A 17,315-nucleotide genomic window follows, 5' to 3' on the forward strand; every position below is an offset into this window, starting at 1 on the left:
AATCACATTCATCCACCAGCAACAAAACTGTGAAACTTTGTCAGAAACACGGAGCTCTCTGTTTCTTTTCCAGAGGAGGAGCCTGTTTGCGTGAACAAATCGAAGGAGAATAGAGACTTTAGAGACGCTTGTGACGAAAGAATAGAGATGAGCAGAAACTCAGGAGGCCACACATTACATCAAAAGATTATAAATGGAGAGGATGAGAGTGTGTTTCCTCAGGAATATGTAAGTGAGAGCGGTAAGAGGGAAGAAGGAGGAGAATCTGTCAAGGAGAGGATGATGCTGGTGGAGAAGGAGGGGTTTGCAACAATAGAGATGTACCCCGAACGTCAAGCAGTTCGTGTCGTTTTAGCCGACAGAACCATCATAACTGGGAACAGCCAGGCTGAGTATGAGGTGTGACTCAATACTGTTCTATCAGCCACAGAAATCACTGATTTAACCATCAGATAGCATCTAACTCATAATGTGTTCTTTTATTGAATTCTAAATGGCTTGTTTTAATTACCCGCCCAAATGTATAATCGTTCCCAATCATATGCTCTTGTTTGGTAGGTGTTCCCATCTGGTGCAGGATATCTGCGCATGCAAAGTGATGGGAAATGTGTGTACTCCTCTGACCTCCAGCCAAAAGGTTTCTCTCCAACTAACCAACCAGGAGTTTACACCATGAGTCACACCGACAACATAGCCTGTGATGTCACCGACAAAAACGGAAACCACTTCAAGGTTGTCCTTTTATGATTTAGGGGTTCATGGTTGTTGAATACATGCCCCACCCTGAATCTCCTGGTGTTTAAATTCAGATAAAACCCTTCATCTAGAAAAATATATATTTAAACACATTAAAATAGCATAAATGATTGTTTTTACGTACAGTTCACCACTATGTCCATAAACAATAAATATACAAAGAAGCCTGGGAAAAAAAAAGAACAAAATCAGCTGACATTAGGTCTGAAATGTCAAAGTTAGTCCTCATTACATGAAAAGATAAGATAGAAGAAGTGATATTAACAGCTTTAACTCAGAGTTACATAATGTCAAGATTAATGGTGATTTTTACAGCGATGAGTTTGAAGAAATGTTGTTTGTGTTAAAGCCTGGAAATCTAACAAACCTGTATCATATCTATAGTTGTAAATTAACTCTATAGAGCCCATGCTCAGCTATCATCTTCCTCAGTGCAGAAAGACATCATGACAAACACTGTAATAAAAAGAAATGTAAATAAACAAAAAATAAAATTTAAAATAAAACTCATTAAGAATAAAAAGTTTTTCTTGTTTAAGAAACTTGAAGTGTCAGCCTGTGCTGGAGTCATTTTTATTCAGCCTGGGTTTGTTAACAATATGAAAGTCCTCTAGACCAAAAGTTGACCTTTTTGTCATTTGGTGAGGGCAGCTTTTACATTTAAGTTGTTTAAGGGGCACTTTAATTCCTAAAACCCCCCGTGTGTCATGATTGATGCTAATATTGGACAGAAATGACTCGAGTGAGACAATGCAAACCCAGACATGGAGGAAAGCTCAGTGTGAGTCCTACGTCCAACACCTCTGTCATGTATTTCACCTGCAAAAAAATCTTGAGTGTCAAGAGCAGCTTATTCAACCCAAATATAGGTTGTAGAGGTTTTTTCTTTCCTTAAACCCTGAGGCAAATGGTTTTTAATAGGAATAGAATCTATGGGCCAAGAGAGAATGCTGCCTAAATACTTGTCTGTTGTTAATAGGTCACTAAGCAACACTAATTGTGTTGGAAAACATATAAAGTAGGTGCTTTAAAATACAATGGAAAGATTGATAGTGAGTTGTTTAAGTTTTATGCTTTGACCATTTTAGGTTTTCTGTTTCTTAAGACTTAAAAAACCAAACGAAGCAAAAAAAAAAACACATAACACATCTACCGTATGTCTCATTATGACAAGTGTTCTGAAGATGTGAATCTGTGGTGCAGGTGATGGAAGATGGACAGACTGTAGTGCTAAGCTCTAGTCCCCCACCGGGCACGCCTACACAAGAGAAAGAAGAATCAAACGGAGCAACAAATACGCCGAATGCAAAACACAAAGATCTTTGTCCCAGGTGTCCTTTCACACACATTCTGCTCATTTTAGCATCTTTTATGTAACAAATTTGTAGATTATAAACTAACACTGAAGGTATAATATATGCTAAGTTGTAGCATGATTGTGTAAAAAGGATTTTTTAAATTCCAAATTTCTAAAAAGAAAATAATATAGATATATTATGTTTTTATAGGCTTTTTCTGGTGCATGAAGATGGGTCAGGCACTGAACTGCTAAACTCTCATACTGTAGAGGAACTGCTCCATGAGGCACACTCTGACCCTACTATTGAGGTGCTGAAGGAGCCTTTACCAGACAAACAAGGTACCCATTTATAAATATAACACTCATACTGTTCATTACAATTGTTAACTAACCAGTCTGTATTCCAATCCTTTCCTATAGGATATTGATTAGGAATAAAACTGCTTATAAGCTGCTGAAATCAGCCTCATTCATAGGGTGGCTGGGCTCAGCCTTAGAGATAATGACAGGTTGATGTACTTGATTATCACAGTGTCTACTCCTCCACATCACAAGTTTTCAACTGAGGTGGTGAGAACATCTGAATTGGGTGTCCCCCAGGAGCAAAGAAGGCTCTCCCCTGCATAGCAGAGGGGGTTTGCTAAATGACATCATCACATCATTGGTATATTATAGGTAAATCAACATTGGAAAGATTAAAAATACTGCAACTACCTTTAAAACTTAAGACGAACCTTAACAAATAATTTCTCGTGATCAGTGAGGTTATTTTAACCTGAACTAAAACTACGTTAATCAATCTTATGTTATCAAATCCAACTTAAAGAAAGTTAAATGAGGAACACAGTGAACGGGGCTGTCTATGACTTGTAGTGAGGATCTATTTTAGTGCAAAATACGCAGAATATTATATCTACATCCTGCTATTTAATTCAAGGGGAACAGTGGAAGCTTTGTGCTTGCGTGACTACTTATTAATGAGGAAATAGAGGAAGCTCTCTCGTCGCTCACTGATCGAAGACACGGGCTGCAGCTGCTGCGCCTGACTCCCCGTCAATGTTTTGTAGGAAGGAAGGGTTTGCATAATCGCTGCTCGTTGAACAGTAAACTTAGCCTGACGTAGTCCTACTCAATTCTAGTCAGAATATGAGTCTGATACTTCTCCATAGAGCTGTGATTATGGGGCGTGTTTTGAACGAACCAGGAAAAAAAATGCCTCTGCACTCAATTGGATAGACCTACAACCAATAAGAGCAACGGAGTGTGTGATGTATGTTAAGCGACGCATAGTTGGTGTCAACAAAAATCAAAGCGTGTAGTTGCACGCCTAGAATAAGAAGATTAGCCTTGATCGCGTTTCTCTGTTCCTCTTTTAAAATTAATTTGCTGTCGATATCTTCTAGAACAGACCTAATAGCAGAATCTACTCACCTCAACTCTCCAGCGGCAGCCATTATTGTTGTCACCCAAGCGCGCTTTGGTCACGTGGTTGATTATGTTACTGTTGATCATCTGTCCATCATCGTGTAAAGCCCGCCCTGACAATTTGATTGGCCCGCCAGATATTGTGCTAGCATACTCGCGCTACTGTTGAGCAATGCCAGACCAAACTTCCCGACCTCAAACATTGTGGGCGGGACTAAGTTCGGAATAGCACCCAGGCTACAGTAAACTAGGAGTGATCATGCTTTCATGTTGTCATCGAAGTCTTCAACAAGGCAGGAAATGGTCGATAAATATGTCGCTAGTTGCTTTTTTGAAGAAAAAGAAAATTAATAGAGGAGTCTGGAAAATCACTAAATATAGCTTCAAAGTAGCTAAGTTGGCAACAATGTGTCCACCTACATTGTTTAGACGATGGTGGTCATTTTGACATTTTCACAGCACTTCCCTGATGTGTGCAAATGTGTTTAAAAACACAGTTTTACACAGTCCTTATGCATATTAAGAGTCAGGGTATCGACATAATTCCACTGTAATTCTAAAAGTTTAAGGAAGGAAGCCCAAATGTCAAATTTAAAGGGCTGAAATCCGGGTGCATCGGCCTGATTTGATGACAACTGGGAGTTTTTTGTGTGTTAAGGCCTACTTCACTGAAATTCGCTGGTGAGAACCCTGGCATACCTTAGGTTTTCTGTACCTTTTTGCTGGATGTAGACTGCAATGTTGATTCACAACTTGCTGATAGGAGGAATTCCCTTCTGGCCTTCAAAGAACTTGGTTTCCTTTGCCGAGCTTGAGCGTGTCTATGGAGAGTGAGTTGTCTGCTTTTTCATCCTGGATCATCCACCAGTGTTACATGAGCAGGATAAAAATAGATCGATAGCTATTTGGTTGATCTAGATGGATGGATGGTGGATTAATGATGACCTTTTTATTTTGCACGTCATTGACCTTTTTAAAATAAAGATGCACGATATCTTGCTGTAGCAAAATGCTAATTTCCACAAGACTTCTAAAGATGTGATGGCATCTTGTTAAACCTGTTTTAATCCTGTTTTCAGTGCTGCATCTTTTAATTTCTTTACTTCCAAGAACTTATGATTGAACTTTGGTAAAGTCTGTCTTGTTTTTATCTTGATTTATTTTATTTCCTTTTATTTGCTTTATTTTGATGACTGGTTGGCTGGGTGGGGGATTGCTTGATTGGTTGGACATTTCTAAAAACAAGACATATTCTTCTGTAAATGTATTTGCTGATAGTTTTGAGTAGATTATTGGTCATCTATGCGTTTCATTTAATGTTGCAGATGAGTTTTGCATCAGTATCCTAAAGCCCAGCCATGAGAGTGTGTGGTCCCAATGGCTGCTAAAGAAACAGGAACCTGACATCACCCCTCCCAATCTCAGGAACCGCAGCTGGAATAACCTCCCTCATGTAGAAGTACATACATAAAAAATGTTGCACATTTACATGGTTAGCATTAAATATATAACCCTTCTGAGTTTCTTTCTGTTCCAGAAAAAGAAACCAGGTCCTCCTCTTGGTGCTGACGTGGGGGTCGGTCTCACTCTGAAGGAGAGAGGTTGTGATTCTGCAGGAAAGCAGCAACTTTTCCAGTGCTCCCCTAAGGTCCTGGAGATAAGGCAACTCTACCAGCACCGAGCTTTCACCCAACCACTCAGAGATACTATAGACTCACGGCTGAAGGTAGCATTTTCCCATCATCCTCCTCTCTGTCGATCAGATGTGTTGATACATTTATAGGTTAGCATGTAGTGATTGTTTTTATTTCTTTCTGCAAGCTTCCTGAAAAAGAACCTTATTAATTAGATGACAAATGCTGAAATGTGAATGCAGGTATACATGCAGGATTTGATGAAGAGAGATCTCCAGTCAGAAGAAAGGAAACCGAAAGATCCTTGCAGCGAGGAGGAGATTTCTGAGGCAAGGGATCTCCTTAATTACATTCTGGAAAGAAAAACAGACACCTGTAGAAATACAGCTGTAATTTGAAGCACTTGTTGACTTCTAACCATGGCTACATGTAATATTTATACCTCATAGTGTAATATATAAAAAAAGTAATTTATGTTGTAGTCTTTGAAAGAGGAGGTGGATGGGAGTGAAAGTGCTGAAACCAGGACCCCAGGTAAGAAAATTTAATTAGCACAAAATCTTTCCTTACTGAAGTGATGTAAAGATGCCAGAGTTTCTTGGTGTGTTAAGATAATACACATGGCCTTCCGACTGTGGTGAGGATGTTATACTTTCCTCTGTCCAGCTCCAGACGGCCATGCCAGTCAAAAAATGGCAGCATCAATTGAGCAGTCAGATGTTCCAGAAGGCACCGGCTTGGAGAGATTACTGGAGTATGTATCCTAATAAAAAGTGATTAAATCTTTCATTAAACCAGTATCATTTCAACCACCTCTTTATTTTCCAGTTCTGCTGATAGGAAAGATTCAAACTGGCCCAGAAGACTTGAGCAGCACAAGTTAATAGAATCCATGGTTACATTAGTTTGTATAAAGCAGCTTTTAGTAACTGGTTAAATCTTAATATATGTTCTTTAAGAAGATAAAGCAGCTAAATCAGTGCTTCCTTTCCTTGACCTTTCATATCTCATTCCAGAATAAAAAATGGCCAATTTCTATAAAGTTCAGGAATTCCTAGAGAGATCTTAAATAAACCTAGAAACGGAGCTGTTGTTGTGATTGTTTGCTTTCTTTAAACCTTCTTTTGTTTCTTGCAGTAAATACTGGGACCTTAATCAGTTCCATTGTGGAATTCTATTCTGTTTTCCTATTCTGGTGAGTCTAAAGAACCTGAAAATATGTGGAGCGTCTATTTTCAGGTTCTATAGACTGTCAGTTAGATTATGTTGTGAACTTTGACTGGACCACATGAACAAAGTGTGTTTTGATCTACACCAGTCCATCAGGGATCTGGCAAATGCTTTAAAACGGAAAAAACTAAGTTCTGATGCCCTCCTTATTGCTATACAAATATACAACAGAAACATAGATAATATTTTATACAGATCTATTTATCCAACCATAGATCCTGTTTTGTTGTACAGAAATTCAAATAAATACAGTTCTAAATCAAATCTTTGTGTCATGAAGCCTTTTTATTAACTTCAGGCCTCATGATGTCAACATGGAAATTAGAAATTACATTTTTTTAAAAAGATACATAAAATATAAACTCTTTGAAAACATAAAGAGACAATAACTCCCTCTTAGGATTTCAGTAAGCTTATTACGTTTGTAAAATATATTTCTTCTTAGTATTTGGCCAAAAAAACAATGCAACTTTAGCAGTTATTTTACCCTGTATTTAACCCAATACAAAAATTAGACTTGTAAAAAAATCACAAAATTATACTACTAAAAAATATATCCTCAGGAAAAAGATGGGCTTCTCTCCAGCCTCGACTGTGGTTATTTGTAGTTTTCTGTTTCAGTTGTTTCTATTGTTTCTTAAAATTTGCTAGACAGCTCCACCCTGTCCCACCTACTGCTCACCTCTCTTAGGGTGGGGCACAGTGGCGTAGCGACACAACAATAGGCAACATTATCTGGGTGGGCCCCATATGAAGTACAACATGTGATAAAGTTTCAGGATATGGCAGCAGTTCCATAAAACGGTCAAGATGATACGATTATGCAAATCTCAGTAGTATATCATCACACATCACACACGGAAAAATAGTGACTGTGCACCTTGAATGGAACCATTGGTGACAGCGCACCACGCCATGTTACAGACATCCCAACTTACAAAAACTCACTTCAGGGAGATGCTTTTCGAAATACATTGTTCTTTTAAGATCTTTATTGCGGTTTAAAACATATTATATAAGTGTATTTTTTACCAACCGTCTAATGAACTATACACAGTTATTAACATAGTAATTAAAAGTACCACTGTCTGCTTTGCTATTGGTGTCGTGTTTAAACGGCTCACCATCATGTTGAAATCTGGCATGTGTTGGGGTATAAATACGGTCCACTCAGTCAACGTAGTATCAGGTGGGTTTAAGAGGAATGTTTTGCTCCATACATCTGCAAAGAGACATCCTAGTCCACAATTGCGTAGGGGACCTACCAGGTGTCAGTGATGGGGCCCCTAAGAGGTTGTGGGCCCGTAAGCAACTGCTGTCTCTGCTTGCCGGAGCACACGCTGTACGATATTTTCAATCGTCAAACACAGCTACAGCTCAAACTGTACGATGAAACCGCAGGGTTTAAAAGTTCACAGCTCACGATGTATGTTCTTACACTGTACGGGGCGATGCTCTGATGCGATCTATCTGCTCACAGTGCAAGTCCAAAAACCACATGTCGGACTCAGTGCTGAGAGATGCCACTGGATGGACTGTTTAATGTGGCAGAAGAAGAGGAAAATGACTCCCTTGTTTGTGCATGAGCCGTGCGTGAGGTTCTGGTAAATCAGCTCATAGCTCTGCTTCAGCAGAAGGATTTGGCCTCGAACACCCCAACGGCGGCCGTTTGAATGTCAAACATTTTTGATTGGAACCTGATGATTCCTGATTGCGAGGTGGTCGTTAGAGGCTAATTGCCCTGTATACTACATGACGCAAGACACACGATAAGGCTGAAACTCGCCCCGATCTAAAAAATTCTCGCACCACTGGAGAATGGGCCCCAAAAGGGTGATGTTCGTACAGTGTATGCCCGACTTTAGAGCGGAGACTGTTGTTGTTACTGTTGTTGACAAAAAACTTCAACATGGTTTCACAAACAGTTATTCACTACCAGAGCAACATTAAGCTTATTTTTAATAAATGAAAAATGATAAGCACAAAAGCTATAAACACATGAGAAATTATCCCTTGTTCAGCCTTTACAAAAAATTGGCTAGAGAGAAAGCGCTGAATCATATGCAAATGGTGGATCTCATTGCGCATTGCTTTGTGCGTTAAGAATCATCACCAGGAATCAGCTTGTGCAAAACCATCACCAAGAAATTAAATGTAGGGCTATGATTTAGTATCCTTATCCTAATCCATGCGGGTAGATCCTGGTACATCCTGCATGCTGCTATGCTGATGGGTAAATGGTTAAAACTCTGCGTACCATTGCTTACCGGCTCAGTTAAAGCTCTGGATCTGGCTGTATGCGTATTTATTTAACCCTGATAGAAAGCAAAGATGTGCCTCAGTTGCCATCTGGTTTTGTTTGTTATTAAAAATCATGCTCTAGCCTAGTAAACTAGAAACACCCGCCAGTAGCCAAAATCATTGTTTCTTGCAAGTGGTCTAGCCTCGATCAATGCCCCAGGCCCTGGAACTGGCGGGCCAATCACAATGTAGAGATGTGTTTTGAATTTCTGGATGCAAAGCGGGCAGGGTTTTGAGGGTGGGACGACGAAGCTGCGCGTCGCTGAAGAAAGCCCAACAAGGCAAGGCAAGGCAAGGCAAATTTATTTGTATAGCACAATTCAGTACAAAGACAATGCAAAGTGCTTAACATAATTAAAATATAGGGAAATAAAACAGAATCAAAGCAAGTAGGAAAAAAGAAATAAAAAAAAATTAAAAATGCAGAAACAAAAAAGAATATTACAAACAGTTGGACTAAAGAGAATAAAAAAGTTGAACTAATGATGTTTTAGTTGAACTGTTTAACTAGAACAGTCGAAGGCAATCCTAAACAAATGTGTTTTTAGTTTTGATTTAAAGGAACTCAGGCTTTCCGCACTTTTACAGTTTTCTGGAAGTTTCCAGATAAGTGGAGCATAGGAACTAAATGCTGCTTCTCTATGTTTAGTTCTGGTTCTAGGTAGATGGTAACAACTATTGAACAGTCCTCGTTTGACTCAGCTTTGGAATCAGTTTTGGACGGATTAGACTTGGGGTTTTCGTTGAAACATGAGCAGGAAGTGTCTCTATGCTCTTTCATTTTTAAGGACATATTCGCCGTTTTACCGACAGACTGTGTGTTTACACTTCCCCACCAGCTTTCTATTGCGCTTCCTACATCAGTCAGTTGCGCTCATTGGTCAGAGCGTTTGCCAATAGGCACAGACATGGTTTGAAAAACAATGAGTTCTTCCGATGTCTCATTGATCGGGGCCAGACTAAATTACACACTTAATCTCACATTTAGTCTGGTTTATCAGGCTACCTCATGTCACCATTGCTAAGCCATCATCCATAAATGTTTATTGACTCACACTCCGTTACACTCTAAGGAAATTTTTCTGACAACAAAAATATTTAATGTTTAATTTCTTGTATGTTTTATTTTTTTATTCAGAGAGTCCTATTTCAGTCTCATATCTATATGAGTGAAAGCAGGAAATTATTCCACGGGCATTATTAAAAACGTATGCAACTGACAGTGCAGATGATTTATGGGTAATATGTTATGTGTTTCAGACAGGAGATCAGCGAGGAGAAAGCTTGCAGGGAGGCTTTGAGAAAGAAGACCATTGTTGCTTATTTCCATCCAGAAAACCTATCAATTTACCAAGTATTATACAGTATATCTGTTTATTACACAATACATTTATACTCACCTGTTAAAGATTTCTGTTAGTGAATAGCTGCCTGTTCATTTAGGGTCTGCTAAGGAGCCAAATACCTGCTATGAGGAGTCCATCACAGAGCAGAGCTGAGGCTATCCTTAAAGATGCTCCCCAGGAGAGCAGTAAGTTATTCATCACAGGCTTAACAAGAATCTGTGTTTTTAACTGATCTGCACAAAATATTTGTTGTATACTATCTTGAAATAAATTTTGTTACCGCAGCCCCTCGGTCTTTAAACCCAACGCCACTGGAGTCAGAAAGGTAAAACACAGTTTATGTTTTACCTGCTTCAGTTCACACAGAATGCAGCATAATAATAATAATAAAAGCTATTTGTTTTTAGTCAAGCAGCAGAAACGGAGACGCCTGAAAGGAGACACACAAGCCCCATCTCACAGTCAGCTGGTTTGTTTCCTTCTTGTTTTCTATTCTAATGAACCCCTATTTAGTCCCCTTGTCTCTAATATACTCCCTCAGGGTACTGCCTTCATTAGAACAAAGAAAAATGGATAATAAAGTACTATAAACACCAAAGACTAACTAAATGCTACAGAGACATTTATGTGAAAAACTCAGTTTTTCCTCTAGACAATCTCGATATAGAGGATGCATACAATTCTTTTTTCCCTCTAACATTGAGATGCATGTGGTGAGAAGTCCAGCTTTTATGTGTTACAGCTTTAATCAGATTTCATTGTGTTTGATTCAGATCCAGGTGAAAGCAGCTTGATGAGCTCATCAGCGCAGTGTAAGTCTGCCCATTTGGATGTGATGGGAAAACCCAGAAGGACGAAGGTCAGACTGCCAGGCTACCTCCTCAGCTCCAAACCTCCCAGCGTGCCAAACCAACATGTAAAAATGAACACCATGTCCCCTCTGCTTTGCTGCTTTCTTTATTAAACTGTATTTGACTATTTTGTCAGATCAAATTAGTTTATTAGGGTTACGGTTGTTATTGCGTGATGTGCTACATCACTGCATAAGACAATATGTTATATCCATAAAAACCTATGTATATATACTTTCCCACATATATCTGATGTAAAACAGCTTATCCTTTGTTTGTTTTTTCTTTTTTTTTATTTACATGTTGGTCACACAAATTTGAAAGAAAAGGAAAACCTGAGAAGTTACAATGGGCAGCTTTGAGATTTATTTATCAAGGGAGCGACTTCAGGGTTTATGTTGTTTTTGTAAGCAGTAGTGCTAATTAATCAGCTACAAATTTGTTTCTCAAAAATCTTCATTAGTGCTTTGGTCCTGGATGTAGCTTTTTCCAGTCATCCAGGGCGAAGTGAGGCCTGCCATGATCTAGATGTTCTGGGATCCTTTGTTACCTCCTGCATTAGTCTGTAATGCACACCTGGAGTAATTCTGATTGCCATAACTGAAAAGGTTTTCAACTGGTCCATTCATATCCATTCATAATGGCTTTTTTCGCTAAAACTGACTTTAACACTCCATCATGTTTGATGCATGCACCCTCCATGGAGGTTTACTTTATAGGATTGTCTACTTGATTCTTTTCCATGTTTTACTTGTGTTTCCTGATTCTGCTGGTCAGTAATCAGGCTTAAATTAAATTTACCTCAGCTGTCCATCTAATCATATTAAAGTGGGGGGTTAGGGATGAATTCTCAGGACCCAGCTGTTTTGGACAACCTTTTTTTTATATTTACTACTTTCTATTTCTTTTCCAGTTCCTGGCAGTGGAGAAACCTATTAGGAGGATGTGTCGGACAGCTTCCCTAGCCAATCCCAGTAATGCCTTATGGGGCTTCCAGTTTCTCCCATCGAGTGTTGATTTTGGCACAAAGCAGAAAAACACCTGCTCAACCATTACCGTGCTAATGAGGAATGTGGGTTTCGATGCGTTGAGGTACACCATTAGAAAGGGAATTACGAATCCATGTGGGTAGATGTAGCTTTTTCTACAGCTTTATATCCAATGTATTTATATTTTCCACTCTGCTGCTGTCAGGTTCTATGTCAAACAGCCGCATCCAACCACAGGCCTCAGAGTCCTCTACAACCGTGGACCTGTAGGTTTTCCAGCTAAATATATCATGTGTTTAAAGTCACAATTCAACTTTTTTGTCTTATTTTAGTCATTTAATTTCATATTGGGTGCTGTTATATGTGTTAACGTTGAATTTGGAAAAGGTCCCTTTTAAAATGAATCAGATTATTGTCTTTATAGGTGGCTGCAGGTCTCCAGGTCGAACTTAAAGTTCAGCTGTTTGCCATTTGTGACGAAACAGAGCAGAAGAAGGACATCTCTCAAGATATAGCCATTCACACTGAAGCTGAAATTCTTTATCTGCCTGTCACTGCTAATATCCTTTGGATCGCTCTGTAAATATAAGCTATTCAAGTCAGGAACTGTTTATGTTAAAGTGAAACAAATGAAAGACAAAAGCAAGCTTTTTCAGCAGTTTTTCAGCATTAATGAAAGAACAGAATAATCCTTTAGTATTTCAAATTCATTAGCAGTTTTTGTTGTCAGTAAGTAAGAAAGAATTTTAGAACAGGATAAAAATTCTACTCATTTATAAAAGGAAAGAGAACAGCTGGCCAGATTTTCTCATCGCCGGAAATTTGTTACTTAGTTTCATAGAAAGTGCCACAGATCAAAGTTTTGTGGAGAAGACTTGATAGCGACAGATTTCCTTACATACTTTCACCCATCCTACCTGAGAGATTCAGAAAGGGAGGTTCTCACAGCCGGCAGGCAGACCACACGGATGAGCCTCCAGCACTCTGATCGCTTCTTACTTATAAACAGGTGAAGGTCACAGCATCAGATTGTATTTCTTGGATGGGCTAACATAGAAGAAGACGCCTTTAACTCTTTGTTTGTGTATTGCAGGCCACACCAGGAGGACCCGTTCTTCTGTCCTCTACTACTGTTCAAGTAATTCTGCGGCTGATTTAAGTCTGGATTGAGTTCGGAACATATTATACTGTTCAACAAATAACTCTGGTGGCTTTGGTTTTCCCATTTATCTCAGTTTATTCAATGGTCAGTAAAGTCAGATTTAGCTCTTTTCAGTTCATCATCATTTATCTAATACATGCAGATAACCTGAAAAGAGCACTGAGACCAGCTTTGAAATGAAAAGTAAAAATAAAACATCTCTAAAATGGAAATTCTTAAGCACAGAGGTTTAGTCGACAATGATTAAAACTTCAAGGTCAAAGGTTATTATTATTATTTTTATAAACATATTAGCCAGGGATGCCAAAATTACTATTACTGTATATCATCAGTGTTACAGACAGAGATAAATACAAAACATTTATATTTAGATTTAGCTTCAACATTATTTTACCCAAGACCTGCTGAGGTATTGTAGTCATTTAGAACCAGTTAATTTACAATTCAATTCAGTTGGTTTATATAGCACCGATTTACAACGCCTCATGTCGTTGAAATTTGCAGAGACACATTTCTAACATGTTTTCCAGATGTTTTTAAAACGAATACAGTTAATTTCTGCATTTTTGGGTGAATGTTTCCTCATGTCTTAGCTGTTCATTTCAGGTTTTTTTTAAACACACCCAAATCATAACTGGAAGATTTGATTTAAGGACCTTAGAGATTTAAAGTAAGAGCAGATCAGAGTCGGCTGCAGAAAAATTACAGTTTTAAAATACTCACTGGTAGGATTTGTGGCTTATATGTGGTACACAGTAAATAATCCTGCTGCTTTGGATGTTAAATCCACGTTAAGACATGTTGCAGAGGGCAAAAATATGAAGTTTCTAGAACTGTAATCAGTAAATGTCCTAAATCCTTTCAGCTATCTTTGCCAACACTAAAATCTATTTTGAAATATAATCTATAGAACTCAGTAGGTGCCCCAATAAGAATCATCCTTTCATGTTTTCTTCCAAATATGGAAAGAAAAATGGTCAAACTGTGGAGCTGAACAGGCTGTAGTTTGGTTCTTAATGCCTTATTTTATTTTTTCATCCATAAGTTCAAACAATCCTGTTGAGCAAGAGGGTAGAATCAAATTTAGGAACCCTATATTAAATCTTTATCACTTCAGAAAGCCAAATGGGAAGCTTTCACAAACATTTATTTATAAGTTTGTCACCTGAGAACCAGTAATAACAGGTGATTTTTTCCGTATCTGTTGCCTTTAGACCAATGTTAAGAAGGAAACTGAAATGAAATAAAGAAATATAGCAAATGCTGTGATCATTATTTACTTTGCACACCTGCTTCAGTTTGTTTATAGCTGCAGCGGTTAGGATTGGGCCTTTTCCCAGAGGGAGATGAAGGATACATCTTCGACTGGTTGGCTGGTGCATCACAGAGATGACTCCACAGAAAATAGCAGCATTGCAGAGTCACTGTTAAGGTCATGCCAAAATGAGACACCCACCCCCTCCAGTATTTGAACCGGTGGCATAGGGACCCACCCAGCTGAGTGCCTGGATATAAAACAGTTTGATGTCAATCATTCTGCTGTGAAAAACATGCTTTACTGGAGGAAAACGTTATAACTGTCTTTCCAGAATTAAAGGTCCAAATAGGTTCATGGGGTCAGATTGAGAAAACTAAATAGGTAATCATGCTACTCTAACATGCGTCTTCAGCCCCACCTTCTTTTTTAAACATATTTTTCAAAAAATTGAGAAATTGACACGAGCTGTTACAAGGAAAACTATAATTGAGCTTATGGCATCACTATGAAGGTACACTCTAAGAATGGATTTGTTGGAAAGACAACAAATCTAGTTGCAGACGGGTAGCCAGAAATTTTCTATAAGGGCAATAACTAATATACACTGAGGGGTCGCCGAAAGCGGATAGGCACCAGAACCTCACGGTCAATCTACACTGTTCCAACAGGAAAATTAACGAGCAAAACATCCATATTTTTTTAAAATAAAGACTAACTACATGTCCTACAGCCTTTGCTAACAAATAAACGCATATATTTAAACATCCTTAATTTCTAGATAAAAGGTATAGTGGATAAAAATCAGTTTTTTAGTTCTGGGGCATAAATCAATCATCATTGTCATTACTTATTTGTATCAATAAACATTATGCATAAAATTGATATTTACAAGCACTAATATCTACATAAATTGATTATTTGATTTTTTTTTTATTTAGATTGTTATTTTTGATTTCACTGAAGACTCTTAAATGACTTGCAGAGACACATAATTTTCTCTTTACCCCATATAACACAAAATCTAGCTCTGAAAAGAGCATGAATTCTGTATTTATCATCTTTGATGTTAGTATATTGATGTGTTTAATTAACCACAAAAATAAAATGTTTTTAATATTCCACTTGAGAGTATTACTGTTGCCACCACCTGTATTAGAGGGAGAAAAATGGTAGGGGTGGCCAGTGATTGCCTAAGGGTGGCCATGACCACCACTGGCCCCCCCTTCTAGTTAGTGAAACCAGTGCTGATTAGATTAACCAATATATTAGTCAGAAATTGACCAAGCTATTGGTTTCTGATCAACCAATTTAATTGATTTACCAGACAACAAATAAAAATAAGAACTGATTGTTTTCTAATCTGACTTTTTGGCTGTAGTCAAGTGTAGTGTGTAATAGTTATGGACTCATGGAGAACAATTAACGACATGTGTACATGTACAGCATGCAAATGTTGGCTTTAACCTTGGTTGTAACATTAGTATTATGCATTAGTGGGGACTGTGGCATTGGATGTACGAGATTGAAACCAAGCTCTGGTCCTGGTTTTTAAAGTAGTTACACTAATTAACCTTTTTTTTTTCTAAAAGTAGAATTGGAGGCAGATCTTTTAGTTATCAGGCTCCTCTCTTGTGGAACCAACTACCAGTTTTAGTCCATGAGGCAGACACCCTGTCTACTTTTAAGGGTAGGCTTAAAACTTTCCTTTTTGATAAAGTTTATAGTTAGAGTGGCTCAGATTATCTAGAGCTTTCGCTATAGTTAGGCTGCTATAGGTTTAGACTGCTGGAGGACATAGGGACCACTATTTCATCATTTTGCTTCATTCTATCTCTATTCTTCCACTCTGCAGAATCTGTTAGTTTAATCTCTAACGTTCTGCTTTCTCTGCCTTTTATCATAGTAGCTTTCCCTCATCTGGTCCTGTTTGGCTGTGACTCCATCCTGGAGAGAAACCATCAACACCTTTGTTTATAGATGTTGGAGATCTGCCTGTTTTTCCAGTGTAGTCTTGTTTCTCTGATCGTGACTCGCTGAATGTGCTCTCTTCATCCTCTGACATGGTAGCTGGCTCGGAGCTCGTCTGCCTGGCTGGGTTTCCTGGACGGGGCCGCCTTTTACAGCTGCTTTTTGTATCTTTGCTTCTGTCTCCTTTAACCCCAGTCGGCCTCGGCAGATGGCCGCTCACACTCAGCCTGGTTCTGCTTAGGCTTGTCCCGATCCGATCCACGTATCGGATCGGGACGCCGATATTGGCAAAAAAAAATGCGTATCGGCAAAGCATGTAAAATGCCGATCCAGACTGCCGATCCAGTTTTTAAAAAAAAATCCGGTCCGTATTTTCCAGTTTCGCCGATTGAAACGATCCATTCCACTATTTTGCGCCAGTGTTTCCCTGTTTTGCATTTTTATTAAAACTTACAGTAATACTTGCACCTTTAACTGTTTACGGTTTTACTGTTCACTGTGCAATTTCAGATTGCTATTCATAATTTTGTCCAGTTTGTGTTTATCTCTTAATAAACAGGTATGTTTGTTGTTACCAAGCATTGTGTTTTATTCAATCTCACCTAATTTAGCTGGCTAGATGTTATCAAGAGTACTAAAACCCTTTTCAACATGAGTCTTACAACTAAGGCTAAATACTTTAACTTAAACTTAAATACATGCTCGGATAGGCTGGTATCGGCCAGTATCGGTTTCGGATCGGAAGTCCAAAAACAATATCGGTATCGGATCGGAAGTGCAAAAACCTGGATCGGGACATCTCTAGTTCTGCTGGAGGTTTCTTCCTGTTAAAAGGGAGTTTTTCCTCTCCACTGTCGCTACAAGCATGCTTAGTGTGAGGGACTGCATCCCAGTCAATGAGTCGATGCAATCAACTGGTTTTCCTTAGATAGAAAACTTTGAATCAATTTGACTGTATGATCTGGATTTAATTGTAAAGTGCCTTGAGATGACATGTGTTGTGAATTTGTGCTATATAAATAAACTGAACTGAATTTAATATTTCGGTCAAAGTGAATAACTTGTTTTGGTTTCCCTTCTACCAATGTAGATCAG

General features: G+C 38.5%; 1 protein-coding gene across 1 annotated transcript in view; it reads left to right on the forward strand.

Moving 5' to 3' along the window:
- The window catches only part of spag17 (sperm associated antigen 17), a 39,581-nt gene extending 24,441 nt beyond the window's left edge, over positions 1 to 15,140 (forward strand). The window contains exons 30-48 of the mRNA XM_038274765.1: positions 74 to 399; positions 559 to 732; positions 1,960 to 2,087; positions 2,265 to 2,395; positions 4,807 to 4,940; positions 5,019 to 5,207; positions 5,358 to 5,444; positions 5,598 to 5,649; positions 5,782 to 5,869; positions 9,907 to 10,000; positions 10,090 to 10,177; positions 10,278 to 10,317; positions 10,400 to 10,461; positions 10,766 to 10,908; positions 11,757 to 11,935; positions 12,038 to 12,098; positions 12,257 to 12,392; positions 12,741 to 12,841; positions 12,926 to 15,140. Coding sequence (XP_038130693.1) covers positions 74 to 399; positions 559 to 732; positions 1,960 to 2,087; positions 2,265 to 2,395; positions 4,807 to 4,940; positions 5,019 to 5,207; positions 5,358 to 5,444; positions 5,598 to 5,649; positions 5,782 to 5,869; positions 9,907 to 10,000; positions 10,090 to 10,177; positions 10,278 to 10,317; positions 10,400 to 10,461; positions 10,766 to 10,908; positions 11,757 to 11,935; positions 12,038 to 12,098; positions 12,257 to 12,392; positions 12,741 to 12,820 — 2,192 coding nt within the window. The 3' untranslated portion in view covers positions 12,821 to 12,841; positions 12,926 to 15,140. The remainder of the gene's footprint in view (positions 1 to 73; positions 400 to 558; positions 733 to 1,959; positions 2,088 to 2,264; positions 2,396 to 4,806; positions 4,941 to 5,018; positions 5,208 to 5,357; positions 5,445 to 5,597; positions 5,650 to 5,781; positions 5,870 to 9,906; positions 10,001 to 10,089; positions 10,178 to 10,277; positions 10,318 to 10,399; positions 10,462 to 10,765; positions 10,909 to 11,756; positions 11,936 to 12,037; positions 12,099 to 12,256; positions 12,393 to 12,740; positions 12,842 to 12,925) is intronic.
- Positions 15,141 to 17,315: the final 2,175 nt, after the last annotated feature.

Source organism: Cyprinodon tularosa, unplaced genomic scaffold (assembly GCF_016077235.1).
Source record: "Cyprinodon tularosa strain WSP-4 unplaced genomic scaffold, ASM1607723v1 ctg93, whole genome shotgun sequence".
NCBI lineage: Eukaryota > Metazoa > Chordata > Actinopteri > Cyprinodontiformes > Cyprinodontidae > Cyprinodon > Cyprinodon tularosa.